Source organism: Melospiza melodia, chromosome 27, assembly GCF_035770615.1.
Source record: "Melospiza melodia melodia isolate bMelMel2 chromosome 27, bMelMel2.pri, whole genome shotgun sequence".
Taxonomy (NCBI): Eukaryota; Metazoa; Chordata; class Aves; order Passeriformes; family Passerellidae; genus Melospiza; species Melospiza melodia.
In genome coordinates, this window is record NC_086220.1 from 9,293,302 (window position 1) to 9,317,298 (window position 23,997).

At 53.1% G+C, this 23,997-nt stretch overlaps 1 protein-coding gene across 20 annotated transcripts in view; it reads left to right on the forward strand.

Annotated features, from left to right (window-relative positions):
• MACF1 (microtubule actin crosslinking factor 1) overlaps positions 1-23,997 on the forward strand; it is a 146,973-nt gene that overhangs the window by 121,117 nt on the left and 1,859 nt on the right. For 10 of the 20 annotated variants that reach the window (XM_063177469.1, XM_063177470.1, XM_063177484.1 and 7 more), the window contains 33 exons: positions 901-1,008; positions 1,336-1,554; positions 2,149-2,352; positions 3,123-3,131; positions 4,163-4,394; positions 5,178-5,404; positions 6,641-6,763; positions 6,853-6,954; positions 7,596-7,697; positions 7,799-7,972; positions 8,072-8,227; positions 8,372-8,569; positions 8,898-9,026; positions 9,357-9,530; positions 10,602-10,757; positions 10,878-11,084; positions 11,197-11,316; positions 11,462-11,631; positions 11,748-11,907; positions 12,441-12,635; positions 13,209-13,337; positions 13,420-13,563; positions 13,666-13,854; positions 14,164-14,281; positions 14,722-14,885; positions 15,937-16,099; positions 16,183-16,337; positions 16,560-16,634; positions 17,336-17,353; positions 19,227-19,344; positions 20,766-20,977; positions 21,486-21,596; positions 23,257-23,380. In XM_063177469.1, the coding sequence (XP_063033539.1) occupies positions 901-1,008; positions 1,336-1,554; positions 2,149-2,352; positions 3,123-3,131; positions 4,163-4,394; positions 5,178-5,404; positions 6,641-6,763; positions 6,853-6,954; positions 7,596-7,697; positions 7,799-7,972; positions 8,072-8,227; positions 8,372-8,569; positions 8,898-9,026; positions 9,357-9,530; positions 10,602-10,757; positions 10,878-11,084; positions 11,197-11,316; positions 11,462-11,631; positions 11,748-11,907; positions 12,441-12,635; positions 13,209-13,337; positions 13,420-13,563; positions 13,666-13,854; positions 14,164-14,281; positions 14,722-14,885; positions 15,937-16,099; positions 16,183-16,337; positions 16,560-16,634; positions 17,336-17,353; positions 19,227-19,344; positions 20,766-20,977; positions 21,486-21,596; positions 23,257-23,380 (4,885 nt within the window). Of the gene's footprint in view, positions 1-900; positions 1,009-1,335; positions 1,555-2,148; positions 2,353-3,122; positions 3,132-4,162; positions 4,395-5,177; positions 5,405-6,640; positions 6,764-6,852; positions 6,955-7,330; positions 7,469-7,595; positions 7,698-7,798; positions 7,973-8,071; positions 8,228-8,371; positions 8,570-8,897; positions 9,027-9,356; positions 9,531-10,601; positions 10,758-10,877; positions 11,085-11,196; positions 11,317-11,461; positions 11,632-11,747; positions 11,908-12,440; positions 12,636-13,208; positions 13,338-13,419; positions 13,564-13,665; positions 13,855-14,163; positions 14,282-14,721; positions 14,886-15,936; positions 16,100-16,182; positions 16,338-16,559; positions 16,635-17,335; positions 17,354-19,226; positions 19,345-20,765; positions 20,978-21,485; positions 21,597-23,256; positions 23,381-23,997 lie in introns of those variants that run through there. The other 10 variants (XM_063177471.1, XM_063177486.1, XM_063177479.1 and 7 more) reach the window with 7 other exon arrangements.

Below are 23,997 nucleotides of genomic sequence, written 5' to 3' on the forward strand. Positions count from 1 at the left end.
GAAAAACAAAAAAAAAACAAAGGAAAATATTGAAATAAATCATCCAAGTGTTTGCCTTCCCAAGGAAAAAGCTTCCTGCCTGTTCACAGGAGCCACTTAGGGCTTGGTGGGTGCTTTGCTTTGGTCTCCCTTGGGAGATCTGCTCCCATTTCAGCTTTTCCTTGTGGGCACCAGAGCAAGCTCTGCCAGGGTCTCACCGGAGCTGGCAGCAGGAAGGGTTCAGAGAAATGTGTGTATTGATTAATGAGGGTGGTTTCCATTTGCTGTTTGCTCATTGTTCCCTGCAGTGAGGGACTCCACAGTTCCCTCCCAGCAGCCAGACGTGGAACAAAGAGGTGCTGGAGGGGTTGGGGTTTGGTTTTTTTTTTTTTCCCATGTATCTTTCAGATGAGCTCATGCCTGAAAGAACGTGCACTTTAAATAAACCCTTTTCTTCCCTCTGCCTGGGCAATCAGAGCAGCACACAGGCTTATTGGATTTAAAATTAAAGGAAAAAAAAAAGGAAAATAAGACAGTGTTATAAGAGAGGGGGGATTGAACCATCGAGCATTAAGTTAAATTGAGCTCAGCTTCCCACTGTTAATCTCGTGGACCTTGGGAATGGCAAAGTTATTGGTGGATGCAGCTCTGGAGAGCATCATTTTGTGGGATAACATTCACTAACAAATGGATGATGGAGCTTTTCCTCCACTGAGGACCTTGGGTGTGGATTATACCTCATTTTTAGAGCTGTTTTCAGGTCTTTGAAAGAGAGAGGTTGGTGTAGATGAGGAAAACAGGCAGGAATCTGCATTCCCAGCCACAGGATGCTTGCACTGAGTTTTGCAGGGTCTCTTTGGCAGGAGGGTGCTGTGGATGGGCTGGGCTCAGCTCTGAGCTCTCTCCCCTCTCTCTTTCCAGGCGTTTTCCATCGACATCATCCGGCACAAGGACTCCATGGACGAGCTCTTCAGCCAGCGCCACGAGATCTTTGGCACCTGTGGAGAGGAGCAAAAAGCTGTGCTCCAGGTGAGCCCCCTCTGCTATTGACTGCAACAGAGAGGTCAGAGAGGCCAATCCCCAGCCCCTTGCACGTGCTGAAGGAGTTTAAAATCGCTCCATCTTCAGTAATTCCCACCAGCGCTAGCAGAAATCTCTTTACATTTATGACTCTCCTTTATTGCCGGTTTTTATTGCAAGGTTTGGGGATGGGGAGGGGGAGATTCCCGAGGCTGCTTTAACTGGAATTACAACGTGGAAGGCCACCAAAGGCACCTCCTTCTCTTCCAGCTCTCAGCATGGAGCTGGCCCTTTTCCTGGGCCCTTTTAACTCTCCTCCCTGATATTTTTTTTTAGGAGAAAACCGAGTCCCTGGTGCAGCAGTACGAGGCTGTGAGCCAGCTCAACTCGGAGCGTTACGCCCGCTTGGAGCGTGCCCAGGTGCTGGTGAACCAGTTCTGGGAGACCTACGAGGAGCTGAACCCATGGATTGAGGAGACCCAGGCCCTCATCTCCCAGCTGCCACCCCCAGCCATCGACCACGAGCAGCTCAAGCAGCAGCAGGATGACATGAGGGTAAGGGGATGCAGAGTTTGGGGGTAAGAGGATGCAGAGTATGAGGGTAAAAGGATGCAGAGTTTCCACCTCCTGTCCATCAACACAGGGCAGCAACACCTTTTTCTTCTGAATTTTCCTCCATTTTTCCCCCTTTTCTGTTCTTTTTGGGGGGGTTTGCTTGTGTTATGCAAGAGCGCCACATGAAAATCCCTCGCTGTGTTGGAGCGCTCCTTACCAAAATTCAGCTTGCTTCCAAGGAAACCTGGCTGCTTTTGGATCTCCTTCCTGCTCGTGGCAGGAGGAAAAAATCACTTTGTGCTTTTAGGGTAGAGACTGAAAAGCAAAAAATTCCCAGTGGGGTCCCCCGTGGAGCTGTGGGGAGGGTCAGAGGCTGGGGAAGGACCCGTGCCAGGCACTGTGCCATAGCCATGTTGGGAAGAGCCGAGTGCCATGTGCTTGGCAGATGCTGGGGCATGAAATCCAGGCTGTGAGTTCCTCCCAGATACCATCCCTGCTCTTGGAGTGCTGTTTGGAATAAATAGGCAGTGGCTCGCAGCAGATTTCTAAACAAATGTGTTTTATTTTTTTTTCCCCCCTCCATCTATTCCCTAGCAACTGCGAGAGTCCATCGCTGAACACAAACCTCACATCGACAAGCTGCTGAAAATCGGGCCCCAGCTCAAGGACCTCAACCCCGAGGAAGGGGAGATGGTGCAGGAAAAATACTCCAGGGCTGAAGCCTTGTATGCCAAAATCAAGGAGGAGGTTTGCCTGCGGGCCCTGGCGCTGGACGAGGCGTTCTCACAGTCCACCCAGGTATGCCAGGGAGGTGAATCTGCCTCTCACAGCCCCCTGGGACAGCCACGTGCTCTGGAATGTGGTTTTATTTCCCCCTGTAAAAGCCCTTTATAAGGAATAAAGTGGTCAGGCACCTCCAGGGTAGTTTCCTGTGGCTGTGGGAGCAGAGGAGGAGAAGGCGTTTGAGGCTCCACACAGTAAATGGGGTCGTAAATTTTTACGGCCTCAATAATGATGCTGGTTCAAAGGGGCTGCTCTGGCATCCACCCAAGGTTGGAAGGGCCTCTTGAAAGAGCTTGAAGAGATAATTTTCAGTTGTGATAAGCTGTGAGTGCAGTGAGCAGCCACGGGATGCTTTGTATGGGAGAGGTAATGGATGTCTCTGGGGTCAGGGCATCTCCTGAGGAGGTGGGTGAGTGCAGGAGGAGAAACAGGAAAGGAAGGGCAGAGACTGGAGGTGCTGAAGTCCAGACAGGGGGTGAAGTGCTCCTCCTGCTGCTGAGGGTTGCTGACCCCCAGCCATGTTTCATTTCACCCCGTGTTCCCGTAGCGCAGTTGGTTTTTGTCACGTCCTGGGTGTTTATTTTCTTAATTCCTGTATTGTGTAGTCACTTCTCTTGGTTTGCACTTGTATTAACTCCGAGTTTTTCCCCCCCCTCCACATTCCCCTCCCCTCTCATCTCTCACTCCCATTGTGGAATGTGTTGTCTGTGTGTGTTGCTGCCTGTGCCCGTCCTCCCCACATGGTCCCATTTCATTCTTGTGTTGACTGCGCCCCACCATTGCAGATTTCGGAGGTAAGCGAGTCCCCCCTCCACAGATGTTCATTTACCCTCCCTGGCCTGATTCTATTTGACACCCAGACTTTCATTTCTGGTCCGTGCGCAGCTCAGCAGTACTTGCTTCAAATTTAACGCCGGGGTTGGGGCTGGAATCACGTTTTTTTGGGATGGCTTTGGTCGCGTTGCTGCCTGGTCTCAGCTTCTGCTGGGAATGCTTCCTGCAGGGCAGAGGTTTTGCTTCTGGAAGGGTTCACACTGCTCCAGCTGGATGTGCTGGCTTGCTCCTGCTTGTTGGCTGAGCCAGCCTGTCCTGATCAACTTTGCACCGAGAGCCCCAGCCCTTCTCTGCTGGGATTTACTGGGCACCTGCATTGGTGTGTTCCCAGCAGGAACTGGGAGAGGGACAGGAGCAGCCCCAGAGCTGAGCTGTCCTTCCCACCAGCAGAGACAGTTTGGGATCTTTAAGGCCAAAGTTGACTCCTCTCTTATAAAAAACAGCAATAAACCCTGCTAGACCCCCTCCCTCCCTCACTCCTGGCTTTCTGGTTCTGCTTTGAGGCCGCAGCTCCTCCCCACCCGCATGCAGCTCCTGCTGATCCTAAAGACTGGGATGGGTTTCCACTGGAGATTCCCATCAGCACCAAACACGGGCCCTTTTCCAGCAGCATTTTTTTTGCCTGGCTATTCCCTCAACCGGCACTGAGGTTTTGTGCCCAGCCACCAAAATAGACAGCGTCAAAAAAAGCGAATTTTTGGGGCGCTGCCGTGTTTGGGTCGCAGGTGCTCTGTGAGTGTCGCTCTGTGGGCTCTGCTGGAGCAGGGCAGGTGTGATCAGGAGGCTGCAGGGGTGGCATTGCTGCTGCAGGGGTGGCATTGCTGCTGCAGGGGTGGCATTGCTGCTGCAGAGGTGTCATTGCTGCTGTCGCAGGCGTTTGTCCGTCCCCTCTCCGAGGCAGCACGGCGCTTGGGGCTGTCGCTCATGCTGGTGGCTCTGCAGTGTCACTTTGTCCCCTCCCTCCCGCCCTAATGGCCTCGCTCCCCTCCAGTTCCACGACAAGATCGAGCCCATGCTGGAGAGCCTGGAGAGCCTCTCGTCCCGCCTGCGGCTGCCGCCCCTGATCCCCGCCGAGGTCGACAAGATCCGCGAGTGCATCAGCGAGAACAAGAACTCCACCGTGGAGCTGGAGAAGCTGCAGCCCTCCTTTGAGGCCCTCAAACGCCGTGGGGAAGAGCTCATCGCCCGCTCCCAGGGAGCAGACAAGGACCTGGCAGCCAAAGGTAGCTCTGGGTGGATTTACGCATCCAATTTCTCCCCAAAGCGTGGCTCCATCGCTGCTGGCGAGGCTTTGATGTCCCAGAAGTGTGTTTGGGAGGTTCTCCTGGCTTTAGGAGGAAGGATGAGTCTTCTGGATGGATTTGGGAGGTTCTCCTAGACTTAGGACCAAGGTTGAGTGCTTAGTATGGATTTGGGAGGTTCTCCTGGCTTTAGGACCAAGGATGAGCCGGATGGATGGATGGATGGATGGATGGATGGATGGATGGATGGATGGATGGATGGATGGATCTGCTTCCATCTGGAGCAGACAGGCTGGCATCAATCAGAAGAGAAAAGCAGCATTTGTGGCTTCTCAGCCCAGCTGGCCTCTTGTTGGTGGCCCCTGGGACAGGATTTGTTGATGTCCCTTCGGCATCTAATGGAGGGGAGGGACATCCCCCAGCACAAAAAGCCCGTCAGCACGATTGGCACTAATTGGCACCTTCCTTGGCAGATCAACAGGCAGCTCATGCACTGAGTGAGCAGGCACTTCATGCTAGAGGTGGCCAGAACAGAGGTTTGTTGGAGGGAGAGTGTGTGGGCAAATTTGCCCCGAGCTTGCACATAAATAAAGGCTTTTCTGCAAGCTGGAGTTTCTCACATCCCTCTGAGTTAATGCTCTGATAGCCCTGGCCATCTTTATTCCCTTCTGGATATTCTGTTGGCTGTTTCTGAGTGTTTTGAAAATGCTCTTGCATTGCCAAAAGGTTTCCTTCTTCACTGAACGCTTCGATTTCCTTCCCCAGTCATCCAGGACAAGCTGGATCAGATGGTTTTCTTCTGGGAAGACATCAAGGCTCGGACCGAGGAGCGCGAGATGAAGTTCCTTGACGTCCTGGAGCTTGCAGAGAAGTTCTGGTACGACATGGCAGCGCTCCTGACGACCATCAAGGACACCCAGGACATTGTCCACGACCTGGAGAGCCCAGGCATTGACCCCTCCATCATCAAGCAGCAGGTGGAAGCAGCAGAGGTGAGGTCCTATGGGGCTGCTCCTCGGTCTCTGGAGCTTGTCTGCTAAATTGGGAAGATCTTAGATCGTGGCTGTGGCCAGAGGTGAATCAGTTTTGTAGGCAGTCAGTCAGATTATGAGGAGTTATTTCCATTGCAGTTTGGAGCTGCGAGGAAAAAGCCAGAAGTGGATTTCACATATCCTTCACCTTAAATCACATTATCTGCTGCTGTTTTGGGAAGCACGCGGAGCTCTGTGTGCCCAGAGCTCTGTGCCCACTTGCTTGGAGTGATGTGGAGGCTTGCAGGGCTCTGCTCCCAGCCCAAGCCAGAGGCTGGCTGGCTTGGGCAGAGTATATTTAGATTTTGGTCAGAGCAGAGATAAGTGCTTGGATTTGTCTGTTGCTGGTTGCTTCAAGTGGCAAAATCCACTTCAGGTGGGTTTGAGTTGACTCAGGCCTTGAGCAGCAGGGCTGTTTCTTTATTCTTTGCTAAGTTTAGCCTTGCTGCTCCCTTTTCATTACCATTCAAACTCTGGTTTGTGCCTTTTGAACCTCAAAACCCTCACTCCTGTATTGACAAAACGCTTCTGCAAACACCCATCTCCTGTAAACAACATCTCCAGCCAGAGCAGCTGAGGCTCACAGCTAAATACAGATGTTGTTATTTTAGTCCCAGAGGTGGGAGCAGAGCAGGGTGGTGGTGGTGACAAAAGTGGCCACCTGCTCTCTGTTGTGGAGGGGCTGACAGCTGCTCTGTGAGCCAGCAAGAGTTAGCTGAAGGAGAAGCTGATAAGGTTCACATTTACCCCTGAAAGGAATTCTACCAAGGTTGTTGACATGGAAACTGAGAAGAAAAAGATAAATGAAAACCTGCAGTTGGGTGTTAGCTGAAAACAGTGGTGGAGACTGCTTTGTACCAGTGAACCCTGTGTTGATCTGTTGTGACCAATGAGTAAAGCACAAACTTTGTGGGAAGCTGTAAAAGACAGCATGCTGTTACAATCAAGGTTTGGGAATCTTGAAACAAAGAGAGGCAAGAGAAGCCTCTTGAAACTGCATAAATTTCAGAATTTATCATTTCCAGAACTGTTCTGTGTGACCCTCCCAACGCTCTGTGGCACCTGCTCTCGGGGTTTGGATTGGGCTCTTGGCCAAGGTGCAGGGCACTGGAGCAGCAAGGACCCTCCTGCTCATGGAGCAGTCTTGGAAGAGGGTTTGATCACAAAGGTTTTCCTTGCGTGGCTGTGCCTCTGCAGACTATCAAGGAGGAGACAGACGGGCTGCACGAGGAGCTGGAGTTCATCCGCCTCCTGGGGACTGATCTCATCTTTGCCTGCGGTGAGACTGAGAAGCCAGAAGTGAAGAAGAGCATTGACGAGGTAGGGAGAGCTTTCCCCTCCAGATAAAACCAGGGTGGGAGCAGGTGGGAGCTCTGGTTGTGGAGCCTGACGAGTTCTGTGTTGCTCAGATGAACAACGCGTGGGAAAACCTGAACAAGACCTGGAAGGAGAGGCTGGAGAAGCTGGAGGAAGCCATGCAGTCAGCTGTGCAGTACCAGGACACGCTCCAGGTGAGGGGCAGGGCTGCTGGTGTGCAGCGGGTGGGCCTTGGGAGCAGCACTGTGAGCCCTCTCCATGGAGCTGTGCTGGGATTTGCATTTCTTAAAGCAGGAAACATCTCCTGGGTGAGGGCTCTGAGGGAGCCTGAGCTCAACCAGCAGCTCTGAGGAGGAGCAGATATTTGATTGTATTGGTTTTCCCAAAGCTTGATTCAGGATGAGGGAAAGAGCTGGACAGGGCTCCCCTGACAGAGGAGTTTGATGGCTGTGGGGTGGTGGAGGGACCATCTTCATCCCCTGACCATCTTCATCCCCTGACCATCTTCACCCCCTGACCAACTGCAGGGGGCACATTGCTGTTCCCTCACCTTGTCCTTGCTCCTTCCAGGCCATGTTTGACTGGCTGGACAACGCTGTGATCAAACTGTGCAACATCAAACTGTGCTTGATGCCTGCTCAGAGCAGCAGGATGAGGGGAGGCAGGAGAGGGAGCTGGACAGAGCTGCCCTGACAGAGCAGTTTCATGTCCATGGGGTGGTGGAGGGACCATCTTCATCCCCTGACCATCTTCATCCCCTGACCATCTTCATCCCCCACCATCTTCATCCCCTGACCACTTTGCCATTCCCTCACATTGTCCTTGCTCCTTCCAGGCCATGTTTGACTGGCTGGACAACGCTGTGATCAAACTGTGCAACATGTCCCCCGTGGGCACCGACCTGAGCACGGTCAAGGAGCAGATGAACGAGATGAAGGTACCTGGCAGGGGAGGGAGAGGTTCCTGTGGCGCTGCTTTGCCTCACAGAGCTCCAGTGATTCACTCTGCCTCTGGTTTTTGTCCTGCTTGTCTTGGCAGGAGTTTAAAATGGAGGTTTACCAGCAGCAGATTGAGATGGAAAAGCTTAATCACCAAGGTGAACTGATGCTAAAAAAGGCTACGGATGAGACAGACAGAGACATCATCAAGGAGCCACTGACAGAGCTCAAACATCTCTGGGAGAACTTGGGCGAGAAAATTGCTCACAGACAGGTAGAGTGAGCACCTGGGGCTGTCACAGGATGAAACTGGCTCTGGTGCTCCCCAGCCAACCCTTTAAAACTCCCCTTTTCCACCCCTGTCCTTGCCCAGCACAAGCTGGAAGCCGCCCTGCTGGCCCTGGGCCAGTTCCAGCACGCCCTGGCAGAGCTGATGGCCTGGCTCACCCACACCGAGGAGCTGCTGGATGCCCAAAAACCCATCAATGGGGACCCTAAAGTCATCGAGGTGGAACTTGCAAAGCACCACGTGAGTGTTTCCCCACCCCAGATACATTTTTAGCCCATTCCCATGGCAGCACTCAGTTTCTCATGAAGGATTTGAGCTGTTTTGCTCCCTGAGAGCAAGCAGGGTGTTTAGGAGAGGTTTCCAACTTTTGCCCACCGTGTGCAGGTGCTGAAGAATGATGTCCTGGCCCACCAAGCAACCGTGGAGACAGTGAACAAAGCAGGGAATGAGCTGCTGGAGTCGAGTGCAGGGGACGATGCCAGCAGCCTGCGGAACCGCCTGGAGAAGCTGAATTCCTGCTGGGAATCAGTGCTGCAGAAAACAGAGGAGAGGGAGCAGCAGCTGCAGTCCACCCTCCAGCAGGTCAGCAGGAGGCAGTGGGAATCACCCCTGTGCTGTGGGTGCCACTTTTCCTTTGTTTTAGGGGGAAAGGGTTGGGGCGACACTGGGGTTTTCTAATGGAAGTTTTTCTGTACCTGCTGTGGTTCAGTGCCTGCCCTGAAGTGCACTGGGGACCAGGCACACCTGTGGGTTGTGGGCACACCAGTCTCACCCTCCTGAGCACGCTGGCACGTCCAGCTCTGCCTCTTTATCTGCGTTCAAAGCAAAGCCAGCTTTGCTTTACCCCTGGCACTGGATCAATGGTGGCTGATGTCATCTGATCCGGGGCCGATTCTCTGTTCCCCAACAGGCTCAGGGTTTCCATGGTGAGATTGAAGACTTCCTCCTGTGGCTAACGAGGATGGAGAGCCAATTGTCGGCCTCAAAACCCACGGGAGGTCTGCCAGAAACTGCCCGGGAACAGCTCAATGCCCACATGGTAATTTCTCAGGAGAGATCTCTTTTTTGTTATTTTTTTTTTCTTTAAAGTGCTTTTAATTCAGCAAGTTCCTGTCAAATATCACCATCAAAACTTCTCCTTTCTGTGTGTGATGGGGAGAACAGACTGCTCTGGTCTCCTCTTAGAGATCATTTTGCATTTGATGCCTGGAACAGCCATCAGGATGCTTTAACCACCTTCCCTGAGCTCAAAGTGTCGCTCTGCTGTCACTCCCCAGCCTCCTGTTCCCATCACCTGCAGCCTTGCAGCACGGCATGTTCCCTCCCTGGGCTTTTCCCTGCCTAACCCTTGGCTGGTGGCTCTTTGCAGGAGCTCTACAGCCAGCTCAAAGCCAAGGAGGATGTCTACAGCCAGCTGCTGGCCAAGGGGAGGCTGATGCTGCTCAACCGCGATGATTCTGGCTCCAGCTCCAAGACAGAGCAGAGCGTGGCCCTGCTGGAGCAGAAATGGAGTCTGGTCAGCACCAAGATGGAGGAGAGAAAGGTAAAATTGAGGGGAAAATGCATCCAGCCTTGCCCTGTGGTCTGACTGTGACGGTGTTCACAGGGGTCTGAGGATGAGGGAAGAGATGAGGGTCTGACTCCGTGTTTCAGAGGGCTTGATTTATTATTTTATGATATATATTATATTATAACTGTACTAAAAGAATAGAAGATAGCCTTCTGATGAAATCCTATCTAAGAATAGAATAGGAAAGAATGATAACAAAGGCTCTGTCTCAGAGCCAGCTGACTGTGATTGGCCATTAATTAGAAACAACCACATGAGACCAATCCCAGATTTACCTGTTGCATTCCATAGCAGCAGATAACCATTGTTTGCATTTTGTTCCTGAGGCCTCTCAGCTTCTCAGGAGGAAGAATCCTAAGGAAAGGATTTTTCATAAAAGATGTCTGTGATGGTCTGGCAGCAGCTGCTCCCTGTTTTCTCACACAAAGTTGGGATTTGGGTTTTTTTTTAATCCATCTCTCTTGGTTGTAAAGGTTGAATCTGCTTCTCAGGTGGTGCTGAGTGTCAGGCTGTTGGCATGGGGTTTGTATTGTAGAATTGGTTAAATCACACAGAAAATGAGGGTGAAATGGTGTTTTGGGTTAATTCAGGGAGGTGGGAAGCAGCTCCTGCAGCTCTCAAAGGCAGCCTTTGTTGGTCCAGCCAAACCCTCCTCCGAGCTGACTCCATCCTCAGCTTTTGGCCGGGGATGAGATAAAACAAGGGCCCAGAATAAATCTGCAGCTGCTGCCAACAGAACCCCATCCCCATGCATCCAGCCCTGTCCCCACAGAGATCCCTTCCCCAGGAAGCCGAGGGTGACGCAGCTGCTCGTGTGCTGAGGAAGGGCTCCTCTTTCAGGCACCGCTCTTGTTTGCAGAGAAAGCCTTGCCTTTCAGTGCAGCCCCCTCCCCTTGGCACAGCACTGGTGTTTCTGGGCTGGGGGGGTGATGAGGTTCCTGCTGCAGGGACACAAAGGCTGCCTCTGTGTGCAGATCACAGCTCTCACCCCGTCCGTGTTGTGTTTTTTTCCTCTCCCTTTCTCTCCCTTCCCTGCTGCCACAGGCGAAGCTGGAGGAGGCATTGGCCCTGGCCACGGACTTCCAGAACTCCCTGCAGGATTTCATCAACTGGCTGACCCTGGCTGAGCAGAGCCTGAACATTGCACCACCGCCCAGCCTCATCCTGGCCGCGGTGCTGGCCCAGATCGACGAGCACAAGGTACCCCAAAGGCTCCATCCCCGGGGTAGAGGGAGCCAGGGTGGCTCCTCACCTCTCCCGTGGCTCCTGGGGGTCACACCCATCCCCTCTGACACGTGGGACACCCTTTGCTCTTGGCAGGTGTTCGCCAACGAGGTGAACGCGCACCGCGACCGCATCATCGAGCTGGACCAGACTGGCAACCAGCTGAAGTTCCTCAGCCAGAAGCAGGACGTGGTGCTGATCAAGAACCTGCTGGTCAGCGTCCAGTCCCGCTGGGAGAAGGTGGTGCAGCGCTCAGTGGAGAGGGGACGGGCTCTTGATGATGCCAGGAAGAGAGCCAAGCAGGTGAGGGGCGTGGGAAAGGTGTGGCAGACGCCAAGGAAGGGCCAGCAGGACCACAAAGGGACTGGGAACACCACCAGTGTGAAGTTTCAGGCTTGCTTGTGTTGTCTTGCAGTTCCACGAAGCCTGGAAGAAGCTGATTGATTGGCTGGAGGATGCAGAGAATCACCTGGACTCAGAGCTGGAGATCTCCAATGACCCTGACAAAATCAAGCTGCAGCTCTCCAAACACAAGGTGAGGCTCTGCCAAAGCCAGGCTGGTGCTGGATGGGGTGGAATGCTTTTCTCCTGTCCATGCCTCCCATTGCCATGGAAATCTGGGGATCCTCACAGCATTTCCAGGCTTTCTGAAGCAGTTTTGTTTTCTCTCCATTTCCCAGGAGTTCCAGAAGACCCTGGGTGGGAAGCAGCCTGTGTATGACACCACCATCAGGACAGGCAGAGCCCTCAAAGAAAAAGCCTTGCTTCCAGATGACACTCAAAAGCTGGACAATTTGCTGGGAGAAGTCAGGGATAAATGGGACACAGTGTGTGGAAAATCCGTGGAAAGGTGAGCCCAGCTCCAAGCTGCACCAGCAGTGCCATAGGCAGGGTGTGGAGTCACTGGGGTGTGAGAAAAGGAGGTGAGTTTGCTCATGGATGTTCACTGGGGTGTTTGTTTTCCAGGCAGCACAAGCTGGAGGAGGCCCTTCTGTTCTCTGGGCAGTTCATGGATGCTCTGCAGGCTCTGGTGGATTGGCTCTACAAGGTGGAGCCCCAGTTAGCTGAGGACCAGCCTGTCCACGGGGACCTGGATCTGGTCATGAACCTGATGGATGCTCACAAGGTGAGAGCAGCTTTCCCCGGCTTTTCTCCGAGTTCTGAGCGGGGCAAAAAGATGCCCCAGAAAATGCCCAAAATGAAACAAACTTGGATGTTGGAAGTGGATGACTCCTGAGAGCTCTGGCCTTAATTTAGGCAGTGATTATAGAAATGTCTTCAACAAAAACTGAAAATGGATGCTCACGTGGTGAGAGCACCTTTCCCCCGCTCTTCTCTGAGTCCTGAGTGGGGACAAAAAGATGCCCCAAAAAATGCCCAAAATGGATGTTGGAAATGGATGACTCCTGAGAGCTCTGGCTTTAATTTAGGCAGTGATTATAGAAATGTCTTCAACAAAAACTGAAAAATAATGAGAATTGATTCATCCTCACCAAAAGCCAGAGAGCAGACACAGAGTTGGTGCTTTGCTGCTTGTCCTGGAGCAAATAAAGAGGGGGGGAAAAACCAGAAAAAAAATGGGGAGAACTTCCACATTACTGAAAAGGTGATAACAGTGGAGCTTCCTGGCCTTGCTCAGCCTCTGCTGTGTCCCTGCAGGTGTTCCAGAAGGAGCTGGGGAAGCGCACGGGGACGGTGCAGGTGCTGAAGCGCTCGGGCCGCGAGCTCATCGACGGCAGCCGGGACGACACCACCTGGGTGAAGGTGCAGCTGCAGGAGCTCAGCAACCGCTGGGACACGGTGTGCAAGCTGTCTGTGTCCAAACAGACCCGCCTGGAGCAGGCCCTCAAGCAGGTGAGGAGAAAATCCGTGGCTGGAAACTCTTGGGATGCTTCGCTGGGCTCCAGGGGAAGCAGGTTTTCCTTCTCCAGGTAGGACGCAGTGGTGCCTGTGAAGCAGTGGAGTGGTATCAGGCTGGTTTCTGGTTGTTTTTTCCCAAAAAATGAGCAGATAAAGGCTGGTTTGCAAAAGGGAGGATGGAAAGATCTCGCTGATGTGCACAGCAGTGATCAGACAGGCCAGGCCAGTGTTTGCCGGTGTCCAGAGAGACTCGATTGGAGCTAAAAAAAAAAGAATAAAAAAAAACAACCAAAAAGGTCAAAGGCTCTTAAGCAGCTTCTACTTCAAGTAGGCAATTTACAGAATAAACTACCCAGGTGCCAAATTGCTCAGGATACAGCACTTTTAAAAAGTGCTGTTTTTAAAAACATTTCCTTCTTCAGAGCAGCTGATGCTGAGGGAAGGGAGGCGCCAGAGTACCCGGCAAACCCAAAAGGGGCTTTTTCCCCTTTCTGAGTATTTTTAAAGCCCTTTTCAGCCCTCCAGCTGCCAGGGGGCTGAGCAAAGCCTGTGCTGTTGTTGCTGCAGGCTGAGGAGTTCAGGACAGCCGTGCACATGCTGCTGGAGTGGCTCTCGGAGGCAGAGCAGTCCCTGCGCTTTCGGGGAGCGCTGCCCGACGACGCCGAGGCCCTGCAAGCCCTCATTGATGCCCACAAGGTAATGGGGAGCTCCAAAACACCACCCAGGGCGAGCTTAGAGGGGAGGGAATATCAGTGAATAACTCCTTTGTGGCTTGCAGGAGTTCATGAAGAAAGTGGAGGAGAAGAGGGTGGATGTGAACGCGGCGGTGGGGATGGGCGAGGTCATCCTGGGCGCCTGCCACCCCGACTGCATCACCACCATCAAGCACTGGATCACCATCATCCGGGCCAGGTTTGAGGAGGTGAGTCCTGCAGGGGTAGTTCCAGGGTGGTGGTTGTCCCAGGGAGTGGTGGGTCCTGCTCCAGGTGTCCCACACTGAGTGGTCACCCCGTGTTTCCAACAGGTTCTCACATGGGCAAAGCAGCACCAGCAGAGGCTGGAGTCAGCACTTTCCGAGCTGGTGGCCAATGCAGAGCTTCTGGAGGAGCTCCTGGCTTGGATCCAGTGGGCTGAGACCACCCTGATCCAGCGGGACCAGGACCCCATCCCCCAGAATATTGATCAGGTCAAGGCGCTCATCTCCGAGCACCAGGTGAGCCCTGAGCTGAGCTTGGGACAGGGGCAGGAGAGGGAGGCTTTCCCTGCCTCCCTGGCTGGAGGAGGCACTGCCTTCTCCTGGAATTCCCTATTAAATCAGCATGGGACCCAGCTGGAGCAAAAACAGCCCAGGGATGATCTCCAGCCCTGGCAAACCCAAGCAGCAGCTCAGCCACAATCCCCAGTCGCTGGTGCTTTGTGCTCACCTCCCTCTACAGGCCTGGCGTGTCCCAGCGAGGGCTGGAAAGCAAAAAAGGCTGAAATTACAAAGGGGTTTTTTTTCATCCTTTCTGTGTTTTGACAGTCCTTTATGGAGGAGATGACACGGAAACAGCCAGACGTGGACCGGGTGACAAAAACCTACAAAAGGAAAGCGACTGAACCTCCCCACGGGCCCTTCATCGACAAATCCCGCAGCAACAGTGAGTCTGCTCTGGGTGCTAGGATGGCAGGAAATGAAATTCCTAGGAAGATAATTAGCTCTGATTATCAATTAACGAGGCATCCTGCGCTAACAGCCACCAGGAAGGCGCTGAGCCTCGTCAGGAGGGGAGAATCCAGGTGACATTTCCCAGATCTGGGTGTGCTGTTCCTGGGGGTGCTCCAGCACTGCTCCCCTCTCTGGGATGAAGTTTTGGGGTCTTTTATTGTGGTTTCTTGAAGCCAGAGTCCAGTGTGAGTTCCTGAGTGCTGGGGGTGTGGGTGTAGAGCCGTCTGTCACCCTGTCCTCCTACCTGGGGACAGCAGCCAGCAAGGCTGTGGGAGGTTTTCCCCTTCCAAAAGAACCAAAACACATTTCACTGCTGCTCTTCAGCCTCCGTGAACGGCACCTCAAACAACTCCTCTCCCGTTTTTTTGCCAGGGAAATGCCTGGGGCAGGCTGCTCCCCCCAGCATGCCCATCATCTCCCAGTCAGAAACGAAGAATCCCAGGATAAACCAGCTCTCAGCACGCTGGCAGCAGGTCTGGCTGCTGGCCCTGGAGAGGCAGAGGAAGCTCAACGATGCCCTGGACAGGCTGGAGGAGGTAACAGCCCCTGGCTGCTCCGGGCAGGGTAGGAGCTGGGAGTTCATCCCCAGAGAGGTGCAGGAAGCATTTTAAATCTGTGCTGCCCCAGCTCCTACAGGCAGTTCTGCTGCCTTTTCAGAAGTCAAATATTCCTAAAATATTAAGGCTAAAAAACCCTTTGGTGATTAAGTAATTAACTGCACATTAACCAGCTTTATGCCCCTGTATTTGGTATCTGTAGAGTTAATGACAGCCAGGCCCTGCTTTCCTCCTAATAATTAGCTTAACAATTACTGTCTCTATTTTATCCAACCATCTAATGCCATTTTTGTTTTTATTTATGCTTAACAAAGCAGCTATGCCCAGAAGTGAGTGGTTTTTTTTTGTTTTCTGTTGCTTTTGCTGTAGGTCAGTTCAGTTCCTTCGTATCCATGTTTTTTCTTTGTTGCTTTTCACCCCAAGAATGTTCAGAGAGAGGGAAAAAAAAAACCAAAAAAACTTTAAAATTGTTGTGTTACCTTGGTGTGAGCTGCTTGAGCTGGTGGGGTGTCATGGGTCATGGGTGTCCTTTTTGGGGTGGGGAGATAAGAGTGTTTAAATTGGAGGGTGTTAGGCTGGGACTTAAGATGAGCAAGAAATCCCTTCTTGGCTGCTCAGAGGGGAAGGGAGAGGGGAGATCTGTGCCCAGATTGATGCTGGCAGTGGGAATCCTCCCTGGCCAGTGCCTGGGGTGAGGGAGAGGTGTATGTGTGTGTCTGTGTGTGCCTGTAGCTGACCCTCCCTGCCTGTGTGTCCCCACAGCAGCGTGGGCAGCGCTGCATCCCCAGCCCCTGGGATGCACAAAATCCACCTGCTGGCTGTTGGCTCCGCTGTGTGTCCTGTGCTGGGAATCCACTTTGGGCAAAGCCCTCGCTGGGAATTGTCTGGAAAAGTCCAGATAAGCCTTCCCAGGAGGGCGGGCAGGGAGCGGTGGCGCCGTGAGCTCACCAAAGGGCGTTTTGGGGCGGGTCTGTGAGCGCTGCTCCTTCGGGGTTTCCACCACTGACTCTCCCCTGGGTTTTCCTTCCAGCTGAAGGAGTTTGCAAACTTCGACTTTGACGTGTGGAGGAAGAAGTACATGCGCTGGATGAACCACAAGAAGTCGCGGGTGATGGATTTCTTCCGGCGCATCGACAAGGACCAGGACGGGAAAATCACGCGGCAGGAGTTCATCGACGGCATCCTGGCTTCCAGTGAGTCCCTGGGAACCAGCCCTGCAGCTCCTGCATGCCTCTCTCTGATTGAGGAGCCTCATCCTGTCCTTGTTCCCTTCCAGAATTCCCCACCACCAAGCTGGAGATGACGGCGGTGGCCGATATCTTTGACCGCGATGGTGACGGCTACATCGACTACTACGAGTTTGTGGCTGCCCTCCATCCCAACAAGGACGCCTACAGACCCACCACTGATGCTGACAAGATCGAGGATGAGGTGAGGCAGCAAAAAAAAAAGGGGGTGCTCAGAAGGGTTTGGGGCGGTTCAGGCTGCGGGGAAGAGAAAAATTCGATTAAAAAGAAGATTTTGGTGGTGCTGAGCTGAATTAATTGGTTGTAGAAGGAAAGGCTGCTTGGGGTTGTTTTATCAGAGCAGTGATTTGCACTGGGGGAGACTCCCAAAATGCTGGTTTCTCATCTCTCGTGTTGCTGGTGGCAGGTCACCAGGCAAGTGGCCCAGTGCAAGTGTGCCAAGAGATTCCAAGTGGAGCAGATCGGCGAGAACAAATACCGGGTAAGGCAGAGAGGGGGATGCAAACCCCCCCCAAATCCTCCTCCCCCTTCCCACCCAGGGAGGGGGCATCACCCAGGGGGTGCCCAGCTCGGCACAGGGTGGGAACCCAGGGTGAGGCAGAGACCTCGTCCCCTGGCACTGGTGGAGTGGCTGGGATGTGTTTTCCCAGCTCCATCCTTGGCCCCAGGGCGTTCCCTGAGCTGGGAGAACATAAGAGTGTCCCTGTTCTGGGGCAGGCAGCCCAGGGGCCCCGTGAAACGCTGCATTCACTGGGCTGGAGCCGCCCTTGGAGTTTCCCTCCTGCATGAGTGTACCTTGTGCCTGTGTTTTCCTTAGCTCGCTCCCCGAGAAGGGAGAAGGATTTCCTGACAGAATCTCTTTGTAAGCAGCTGCTGGTTGTGTTTCAAACCCTTCACCCAGGTGAAGTGGCAGCACAATCCCCACTGCCCTGCCCCAGCTGGGTTTGGGGTTGACGTTCCAGCTGGGAGGAGCTGATCCCCCTCCAGCAGCACCGGCCCCAAGCTCCCAGAGCTTTTCCTTCCCCCCAAGTAGCCCAAATTCCCCCAAATTTCTAACTCCTGCAGTTAACAGATTTCATGATTGTTGCACTGTTAATCCCATAAATGTTTTTTCTTGTTTTTCTTTCCCCTCCTCTTCCTCTGGACTTTCCTCCCCTGTCCCCCTTCCCTCTCCCTCCATAGTTCTTCCTCGGCAATCAGGTACAGTTTACCTCGTGGTGCTGTCTCTCACCTCTGGAATTATTTTTAACCCTCTGTGTGTGTTGTGATGCTGCTCTCTGTCCCGTGGTGCTGTGGGAGGATGTGATCTGGGAGCTCTGCTCAGCAGAGCCTGGTACAGAGGAGTGCCACCCCCCAAAAAAAAAAAAAAAAAAAAAAAAAATTGGGCAGAAAAAAGGAGAAAAAAAATTGATGGAAAAAGCAGGATTTGGTAAAAGTGCTGAGATCTTTCTCTCTGGATTTATTTGGGATGTTCGTGGTGGTGAATTATGGTCACTGGATGTGTTCTCCTGAGGGGCACAGCCTGCACCAGGCTCGGGGTGGGTTTGGGCTGCAATCACCATGGAATGAGAGCGCTGAGTAATCCTGTAGGACAACTAAACCCTCATCCTGCTACTCCCACTGAGTAACTCCTCACTGGGGCAAGGCTCCCCTCCCAGCACCTGCATGGATCCTGAGAGTGTCGTGGCCTGAGGTGAGCCCAGCCTCCTTTAGAACAGGGCCGGGGCACCCTGTGTCCCTCTGATGTCCCCACTGCCCCTGCCCAGATAAAAATAAACTTCTTTTTCACATGCAGTGATGGTGCCCACCCAAAAATGTGCCCCAAAAGACGCCCAGAATGAAACAAACTTGGAGGATGTTGGAAGTGGATGACTCCTGAGAGCTCTGGCTTTCGTTTAGGCAGTGATTATAGAAATATCTTCAACAAAAACTGAAAAATAATGAGAATTGATTCATTCCTGGGGTTGGCTCTTGAAGGACACCTCATGCAGAGGTTTCCCTGCTCCCTTCCCTGCCTGTGAGCAGCTCTTTAACTGGGACAAGGACACCTTGGTAGGATCCTCAAACAGGGAGATCCACCAATGGTCCAGTCCCATATCCCTGTGGGTCAGAGATTCATCTGCTGCCCTGACCCATCCCAGACACTCTGTTCTCATTGAATCTCTAATTTTGCATCTCCACCCACAGAAACTGTTCCTGTTTGGGTTCTTTTTCCCTTTTTTTTTAAATAATTCTGGAGAGGGTCTTGCCTCCAAAACCTGGTTCTCCTGTTTTCTCATCCCAGCAGGTGCTCTGCAGACCTGGATGCAGAGCTGCCACATCCCAGCCAGGCTCTCCATGTCCCTCCCAGGTCTGGCAGACACCCAGGAGCCTGGGCTTGGGTGCCCAAGAGATTCAGGGGGAGCTTTACAAGCTTTTACATGCTTTTTTTTACATGCTTTTTTTTTGATCTGGGGTGCACTTTTGTGATACCACAGGCATTTCAAACCACTAATGAACATGGCAATCACTAATCAACATTGCTGGGGACTCCTGCCTGGATTCCCATCACTCTGCACTCATCCAAACATCCTCACTGGGCAATTGCTGGGGCTTTGTGGCTGGTGGGGTCAAGTCTGAGGCTCAGGGGAATCCCTGGGTTTCAGACTTGGTTGGTGGTGATCAGAAGTGTCTGGCTGGGCTTGTCCTGCTGAATCAGCCGGCTCCTTCCCACGTGGGCTGCGCCAGGAGGGTCAGGGCATTGCCAGCCTCTATTTCCTTCACAAAAAAAAAAAAAAAAAAGAGGAAAAAACTAGAATTCTGGCTGCGAAAACCCATCCAACCCCCAAATTCTAAAATCTCCTTTAACAGCTTTAAAATTAAAGCATTCGGGTTGGTTGCATCATCTTCAAACCAGGCAGGAAAACTCCCCATCAGCTGGGGATTTACCTCTCACTTATTCCAGAAGAACCTGTCTGGAGAAGCCTTTAAAGTGTGGAGTAGGTGGCTGAGAGCCTCTGGTGCAGCCTGGGGAGGGAAGGAGCCGTGTTCCCGTGGTTGTTCCCCTTTCCCTGACCCTTTCCTCGCCCCACAGTTCGGAGACTCCCAGCAGCTGCGGCTGGTCCGGATCCTGAGGAGCACGGTCATGGTCCGTGTGGGAGGAGGATGGATGGCCCTGGACGAGTTTCTAGTGAAGAATGACCCGTGCAGAGGTAAGGCTTGGTGCAATCTGAGTCTGCCCACCCACGGAGGGGAGTTTGGATGCCGTGGCTGGGTCACCAGCACGATGGGTCATTGTCCAGATGGGCAGGAGCTGGAGAAAACAGATTCAAAGCACACCAAGAATTCAGAATCACCAGATTTGGTGATGCTGCAGCAAACCTGGCAGTGTTTATCCAGGGAAAGAGGGAAGGGTTGTGTTGTCCTTGGTTTTAAGGCCTCAGCAAGTGGAGCTGGGGTCACCTCCTGCCCAAAACCTTGAGGTGTGGCAGTGATCAGAACCCCTGGGCTGGACCAGAGCCGTGCCCAGGGGGCAGAGCACGATTAGCCAGGGGCTGGCCAGGACTGGAGCGTGTTTTGGAGAGTGCTCCACGTTTCCCTGGGGTCTCTGGGGTGCTAATTGCTTCGGCTGTGTCTTGTTCAAGCTGCTGCATTCCGCGCCCCGGCTGCCCGACGGCTGTTGCTGAAAGCAGCATGATTGATTTGCAGCGAGCCGAGCTCCCCCTCGGGCTTTTCCTGCTCCTCCTCCGCCCTTCACGCTTTGCAGCAGATGTTCTGCAGCGCTGGCATCGAGGTTGTTGCTATCCCTTGCTTATCTCAGCGTGGTGCTTCCCTCCTGGTGTTGCTTTCTTGGCTTTCTGGCCCCGGAATTCCTCCGTAAGGCTCGGTGCATGCCCTCGCTCTCTGCTTGAACACCCCTGAGCATGAAGCACCCAGACCTGCTTCCAACACGTCAGCTGAAGCCCACAGACCTTCTCCCTGCTTGGTTGCCCCTTGCTTGTCAAAAGGAGACCCTCCAGCTCTTTGAGGCGTTTGGATGAAAGCTTTTTTGGAAAGTCGGTTTTCAGTGGCTGGTTGGGAAAGCCGGGAAGGTGGTTTTCTCTCCTCTGCCCCCCAAAAAATGAGTGGAGAGCTGTGAGAGAGCTGAATCTCTCTCAGGTTCTCAAGAATCCAGTGGCTGGTTGGAAAAGTTGGGAAGGTGTTTTTTTTTCTCCTCTCTCCCCAAAAAATTCATGGAGAGCTGTTGGAGAGCAGAATCTCTCTCAGATTCTCAAGAATCTCAACCCTTCAAAGCTGCTTTTGCTATTTTTAAGCCACCTTAAAGATTACACTTTAAAGATCACACTGGACACTGTTGTGACACGGTGAGTTTAAAGGCCATCAGGATGCTTTTCCACAAGAGAGGAACTGAGCATCCCGTGTGAATTCCTGGCCCCGGGGCAGCTTTTAATCAGCCAGTTTCTCAAAGAGCTGATCCATGGTTTTAAGGCAGAGCAGGAGAACCTCGCTGCTCTCAGAGCTGGGCTTGGGGAGATGCCCAAAGAAGCTGCTCCCAGCCCTGGAGCCTCCTGAGCCCTGATGAGGACGTTGGATCCCCTCCAAAGCTGAGTTCTCCTTCCTCTCTCCCCTGCAGCACGAGGAAGGACCAACCTGGAGCTGCGGGAGAAGTTCATCCTGCCCGAGGGGGCCTCGCAGGGGATGACCCCGTTCCGCTCGCGGGGCCGCCGCTCCAAACCCTCCTCCAGAGCGGCCTCCCCGACCAGGTCCAGCTCCAGTGCCAGCCAGAGCAACCACAGCTGCGCCTCCATGCCCTCCTCTCCCGCCACCCCAGCCAGCGGAGCCAAGGTGGGGACTGGGGGGGAAGCTTTCCCTTCCCTTTAGGGACTCCAAAACCCAGATGGGGAGCTGCAGGAGGAAGGTTGGGGTTTGGGGGTTTGAGGAGGGGTCTGGAAGGTGCTCCTTGGTGTCCAGGTGGGATGGGGTGGGATGCTGCAGGACAGATTTCCAGGTTTCCAGCCCTCCACAGGAGGGTCCCCAGCGCTCGCCGTGCAGCTGAAGGCTCCCGGTGCCCGAGGCAGGGCTGTGGTGTCAGGAGGAAACCATCACTCCTCATTTCTCCTTCCCCACCATGTCATTATTTCATCGCCTTTTGGGTTTTCCCCCTTTATTTTAATCTACGCAATTCCCGTTTGGTTCTCCCTCCATTTTAGTACCGTTTTCCCCCCCCCCCCATTTTCCAGATTACTCTCCCATTTCTCTTTTTTTTTTTTTTTTATTTTTTTTATTTTTTATTTTTTACCACTCATCCCGCCTCTCCCCCCCACCCCTTTCCCTTGGCTTTTCCATTTCACAGACTCCACACCACTTCTCCCGATGCTATGACAAACCCTGGTTGATAAACAGTAAAGCGAGCACCCCCCTGAGGGGAATCGATTATTCCGACTTCCAGCTCCCCAGCACTGAGGTAGAGTATGGTCTGCCACCCCACAGGAGCTGCTGGCAGCCTGGAGTGCCCCTGGCACGGAGCCACCCCACTGCCCTGCCTGCTCCTAACGCTTTCCTCCTGGTAGAGCAGCGCTTGTAGCACCGCTAACGCTCCTCCGACTGTTGGCTTTTCACGAGTCTCCAACTCGGATTAAAATTTAAATATCGGCTTTAAAGTGAGGCACGACGCTTTCAGATCGCCCTCACCTGCTTCCAAGCAGTGTTAATCCTCTCGTGCTTTGAGAAATGTATTCATTCTCCGAGCTTTATTGGAAAGGGGCCGCGTTTGGCTCCCCAAAAAAAAATTGAAACCCGGCGGCCGAGTTGAGACTTGAAAATCAGCTACAGCGCATGCGCCGTGAGCACAGCGCCTCAGTTTTATGGAGAGCTTGTGTTTATCACCGTGTTCAAGCACGTCTGGTGTGTCCAGCCACCGCCTTGGTGCTCCCAGGAGGATGAATTTGGGCTGAGGCTTTGGTTTTCCTAAAGTTTTCAGCCACCTCGTGGACTTTTCCTGCCCTTGCGAGTGGGTGATGAGAAGCACCGGGTAGATCCCGGTGGTTCCCCGTGTCTTGCTGCTCAGCGGTGCTTCCATGTGCAAAATGGATTAATTTGATTCATCAGGAGGTCAGGAGCGCTTCCCCAATTGCCCCAAACTGATGCTTGCTGCCTATTTTAACATAGGATCAAGGATGAGAATCCAAATCTCTGATGATGACAGTGGTGCCCCAAAAATCGCGTCTTAATGGATTTTGATTCCCTCAGCTGCCCCTCTCTCCCTGCAGCTCCAGTTTCATCACATCCCAACATTTCTGAGGTTCCCAAAAAAGACAAAATTGCAGGGGATGGAGGAAATGCCCTCTGTGTATCTCTCCAGGGATGCAGCACCCCTAAAAACCCCCAGGGCTGGGGACACCACAGGCAGGCGCTTTCCTGCAGCTCTGCCCCAAACCCAGAGCTTTGGATGGTGAACTGGAACTGGAGCTGCCTTTTCCAGCTGGATCCAGGTGCCCTCGCCCTGCTGGCACCTTCCCCTTGGCTTCTTGCAGCAGCAGTGGGAGCAGAGTTGCCTGTTGTGCTGCTTCACCCCACACCAGCTGCACTTCCAACATCTTAAAGGTCGGGAAAAGGCGCCATGAAAAGAGCTGAGCTGCTGTGGTTTGTCTCCCCGTCCATCACTTTTACAATTTGGCTGCTTCTGGGCACTGGGAGTGGTGTGGACATCAGCACCAGGGTGTCCCTGCACCTCTGCCCTGTGCTACTCAAGATCTTGAGTTGGACTTGATATTCCAAAATGCCCCTGAGCTGCTTGGATGCTAAAATCCCTATTTTTCCCATATTCCACATTCCCTTTGTGGAAGTTTCCGGCCCAGCTGATGCTGCCTCTTAACAGCTTTGCTCAGAATTTTCTTTTTCAGCCCGCAGCTCACAAGCTGCCATTCCCCTCCAAATTTTCAGCATTTGGGCTTTCCCCTTCTTTTATAAACCACCGAAGCAGCAGCTTGTGCCTTCCCTGACCATTGAGATGGGGGTTCCTCAAATGCCCAGATTTTTGCTGAGGATGTGATCTGGCCTGTCACCTGGGCCTGTCAGGGCGCAGGTGGCAGCTGAGGGATGTCCTGTGTGTGCTTCCTCCCAAGGTGACCCCCTCGGCGGGCAGCAAGCTGAAGCGCCCCACGTTCCACTCCAGCAGGACCTCCCTGGCTGGGGACACCAGTAACAGCTCCTCCCCAGTCTCAACAGGTGCCAAAACCACTCGGGCAGGTGAGTGAGAGCAAAAGGTGGGGAAACTCCCCCCCCCCCGGTGCAGTGGAGAAAGTACAGAATATTTGAGGGGTGGATGGTGAGGGAGGAGAGGCTGGAACAGCTCTGCAACTTAGGGCACCAGGAGGAACAAAACTTAGGGCATTGGGAGGAAGAAAAATTTAGAGCATCAGGAGAAACAAAACTTAGAGCATCATAAGCAGCAAGAGGCAGCGGGAGAAACAAAACTTAGGGCAGTGGGAGAACAGAACTTAGGGCATCAGGGGGAAGAAAACTTAAGGCATCAGGAGGAACAAAGGGCATCGAAAAGAGCAAAACTTAAGGCATCGGGAGGAACAAAACTTAGAGCATCGGGAGTAACAAAACTTAGAGCATTGGGGGAACAAAAGGCATGAGGAGGAGCAAAACTTAGGGCAATCGGAGGAACGAAACTTGGGGCATCAGGAGGAACAAAACTTGGGGCATCAGGAGGAATAAAGGGCATCAGGGGAACGCACTTTAGGGCCTTGGGAGGAGCGAAACTTAGGGCATCAGGAGGAGCAAAACTTGGGGCATCAGGAGGAATAAAGGGCATCAGGGGAATGCACTTTAGGGCCTTGGGAGGAGCGAAACTTAGG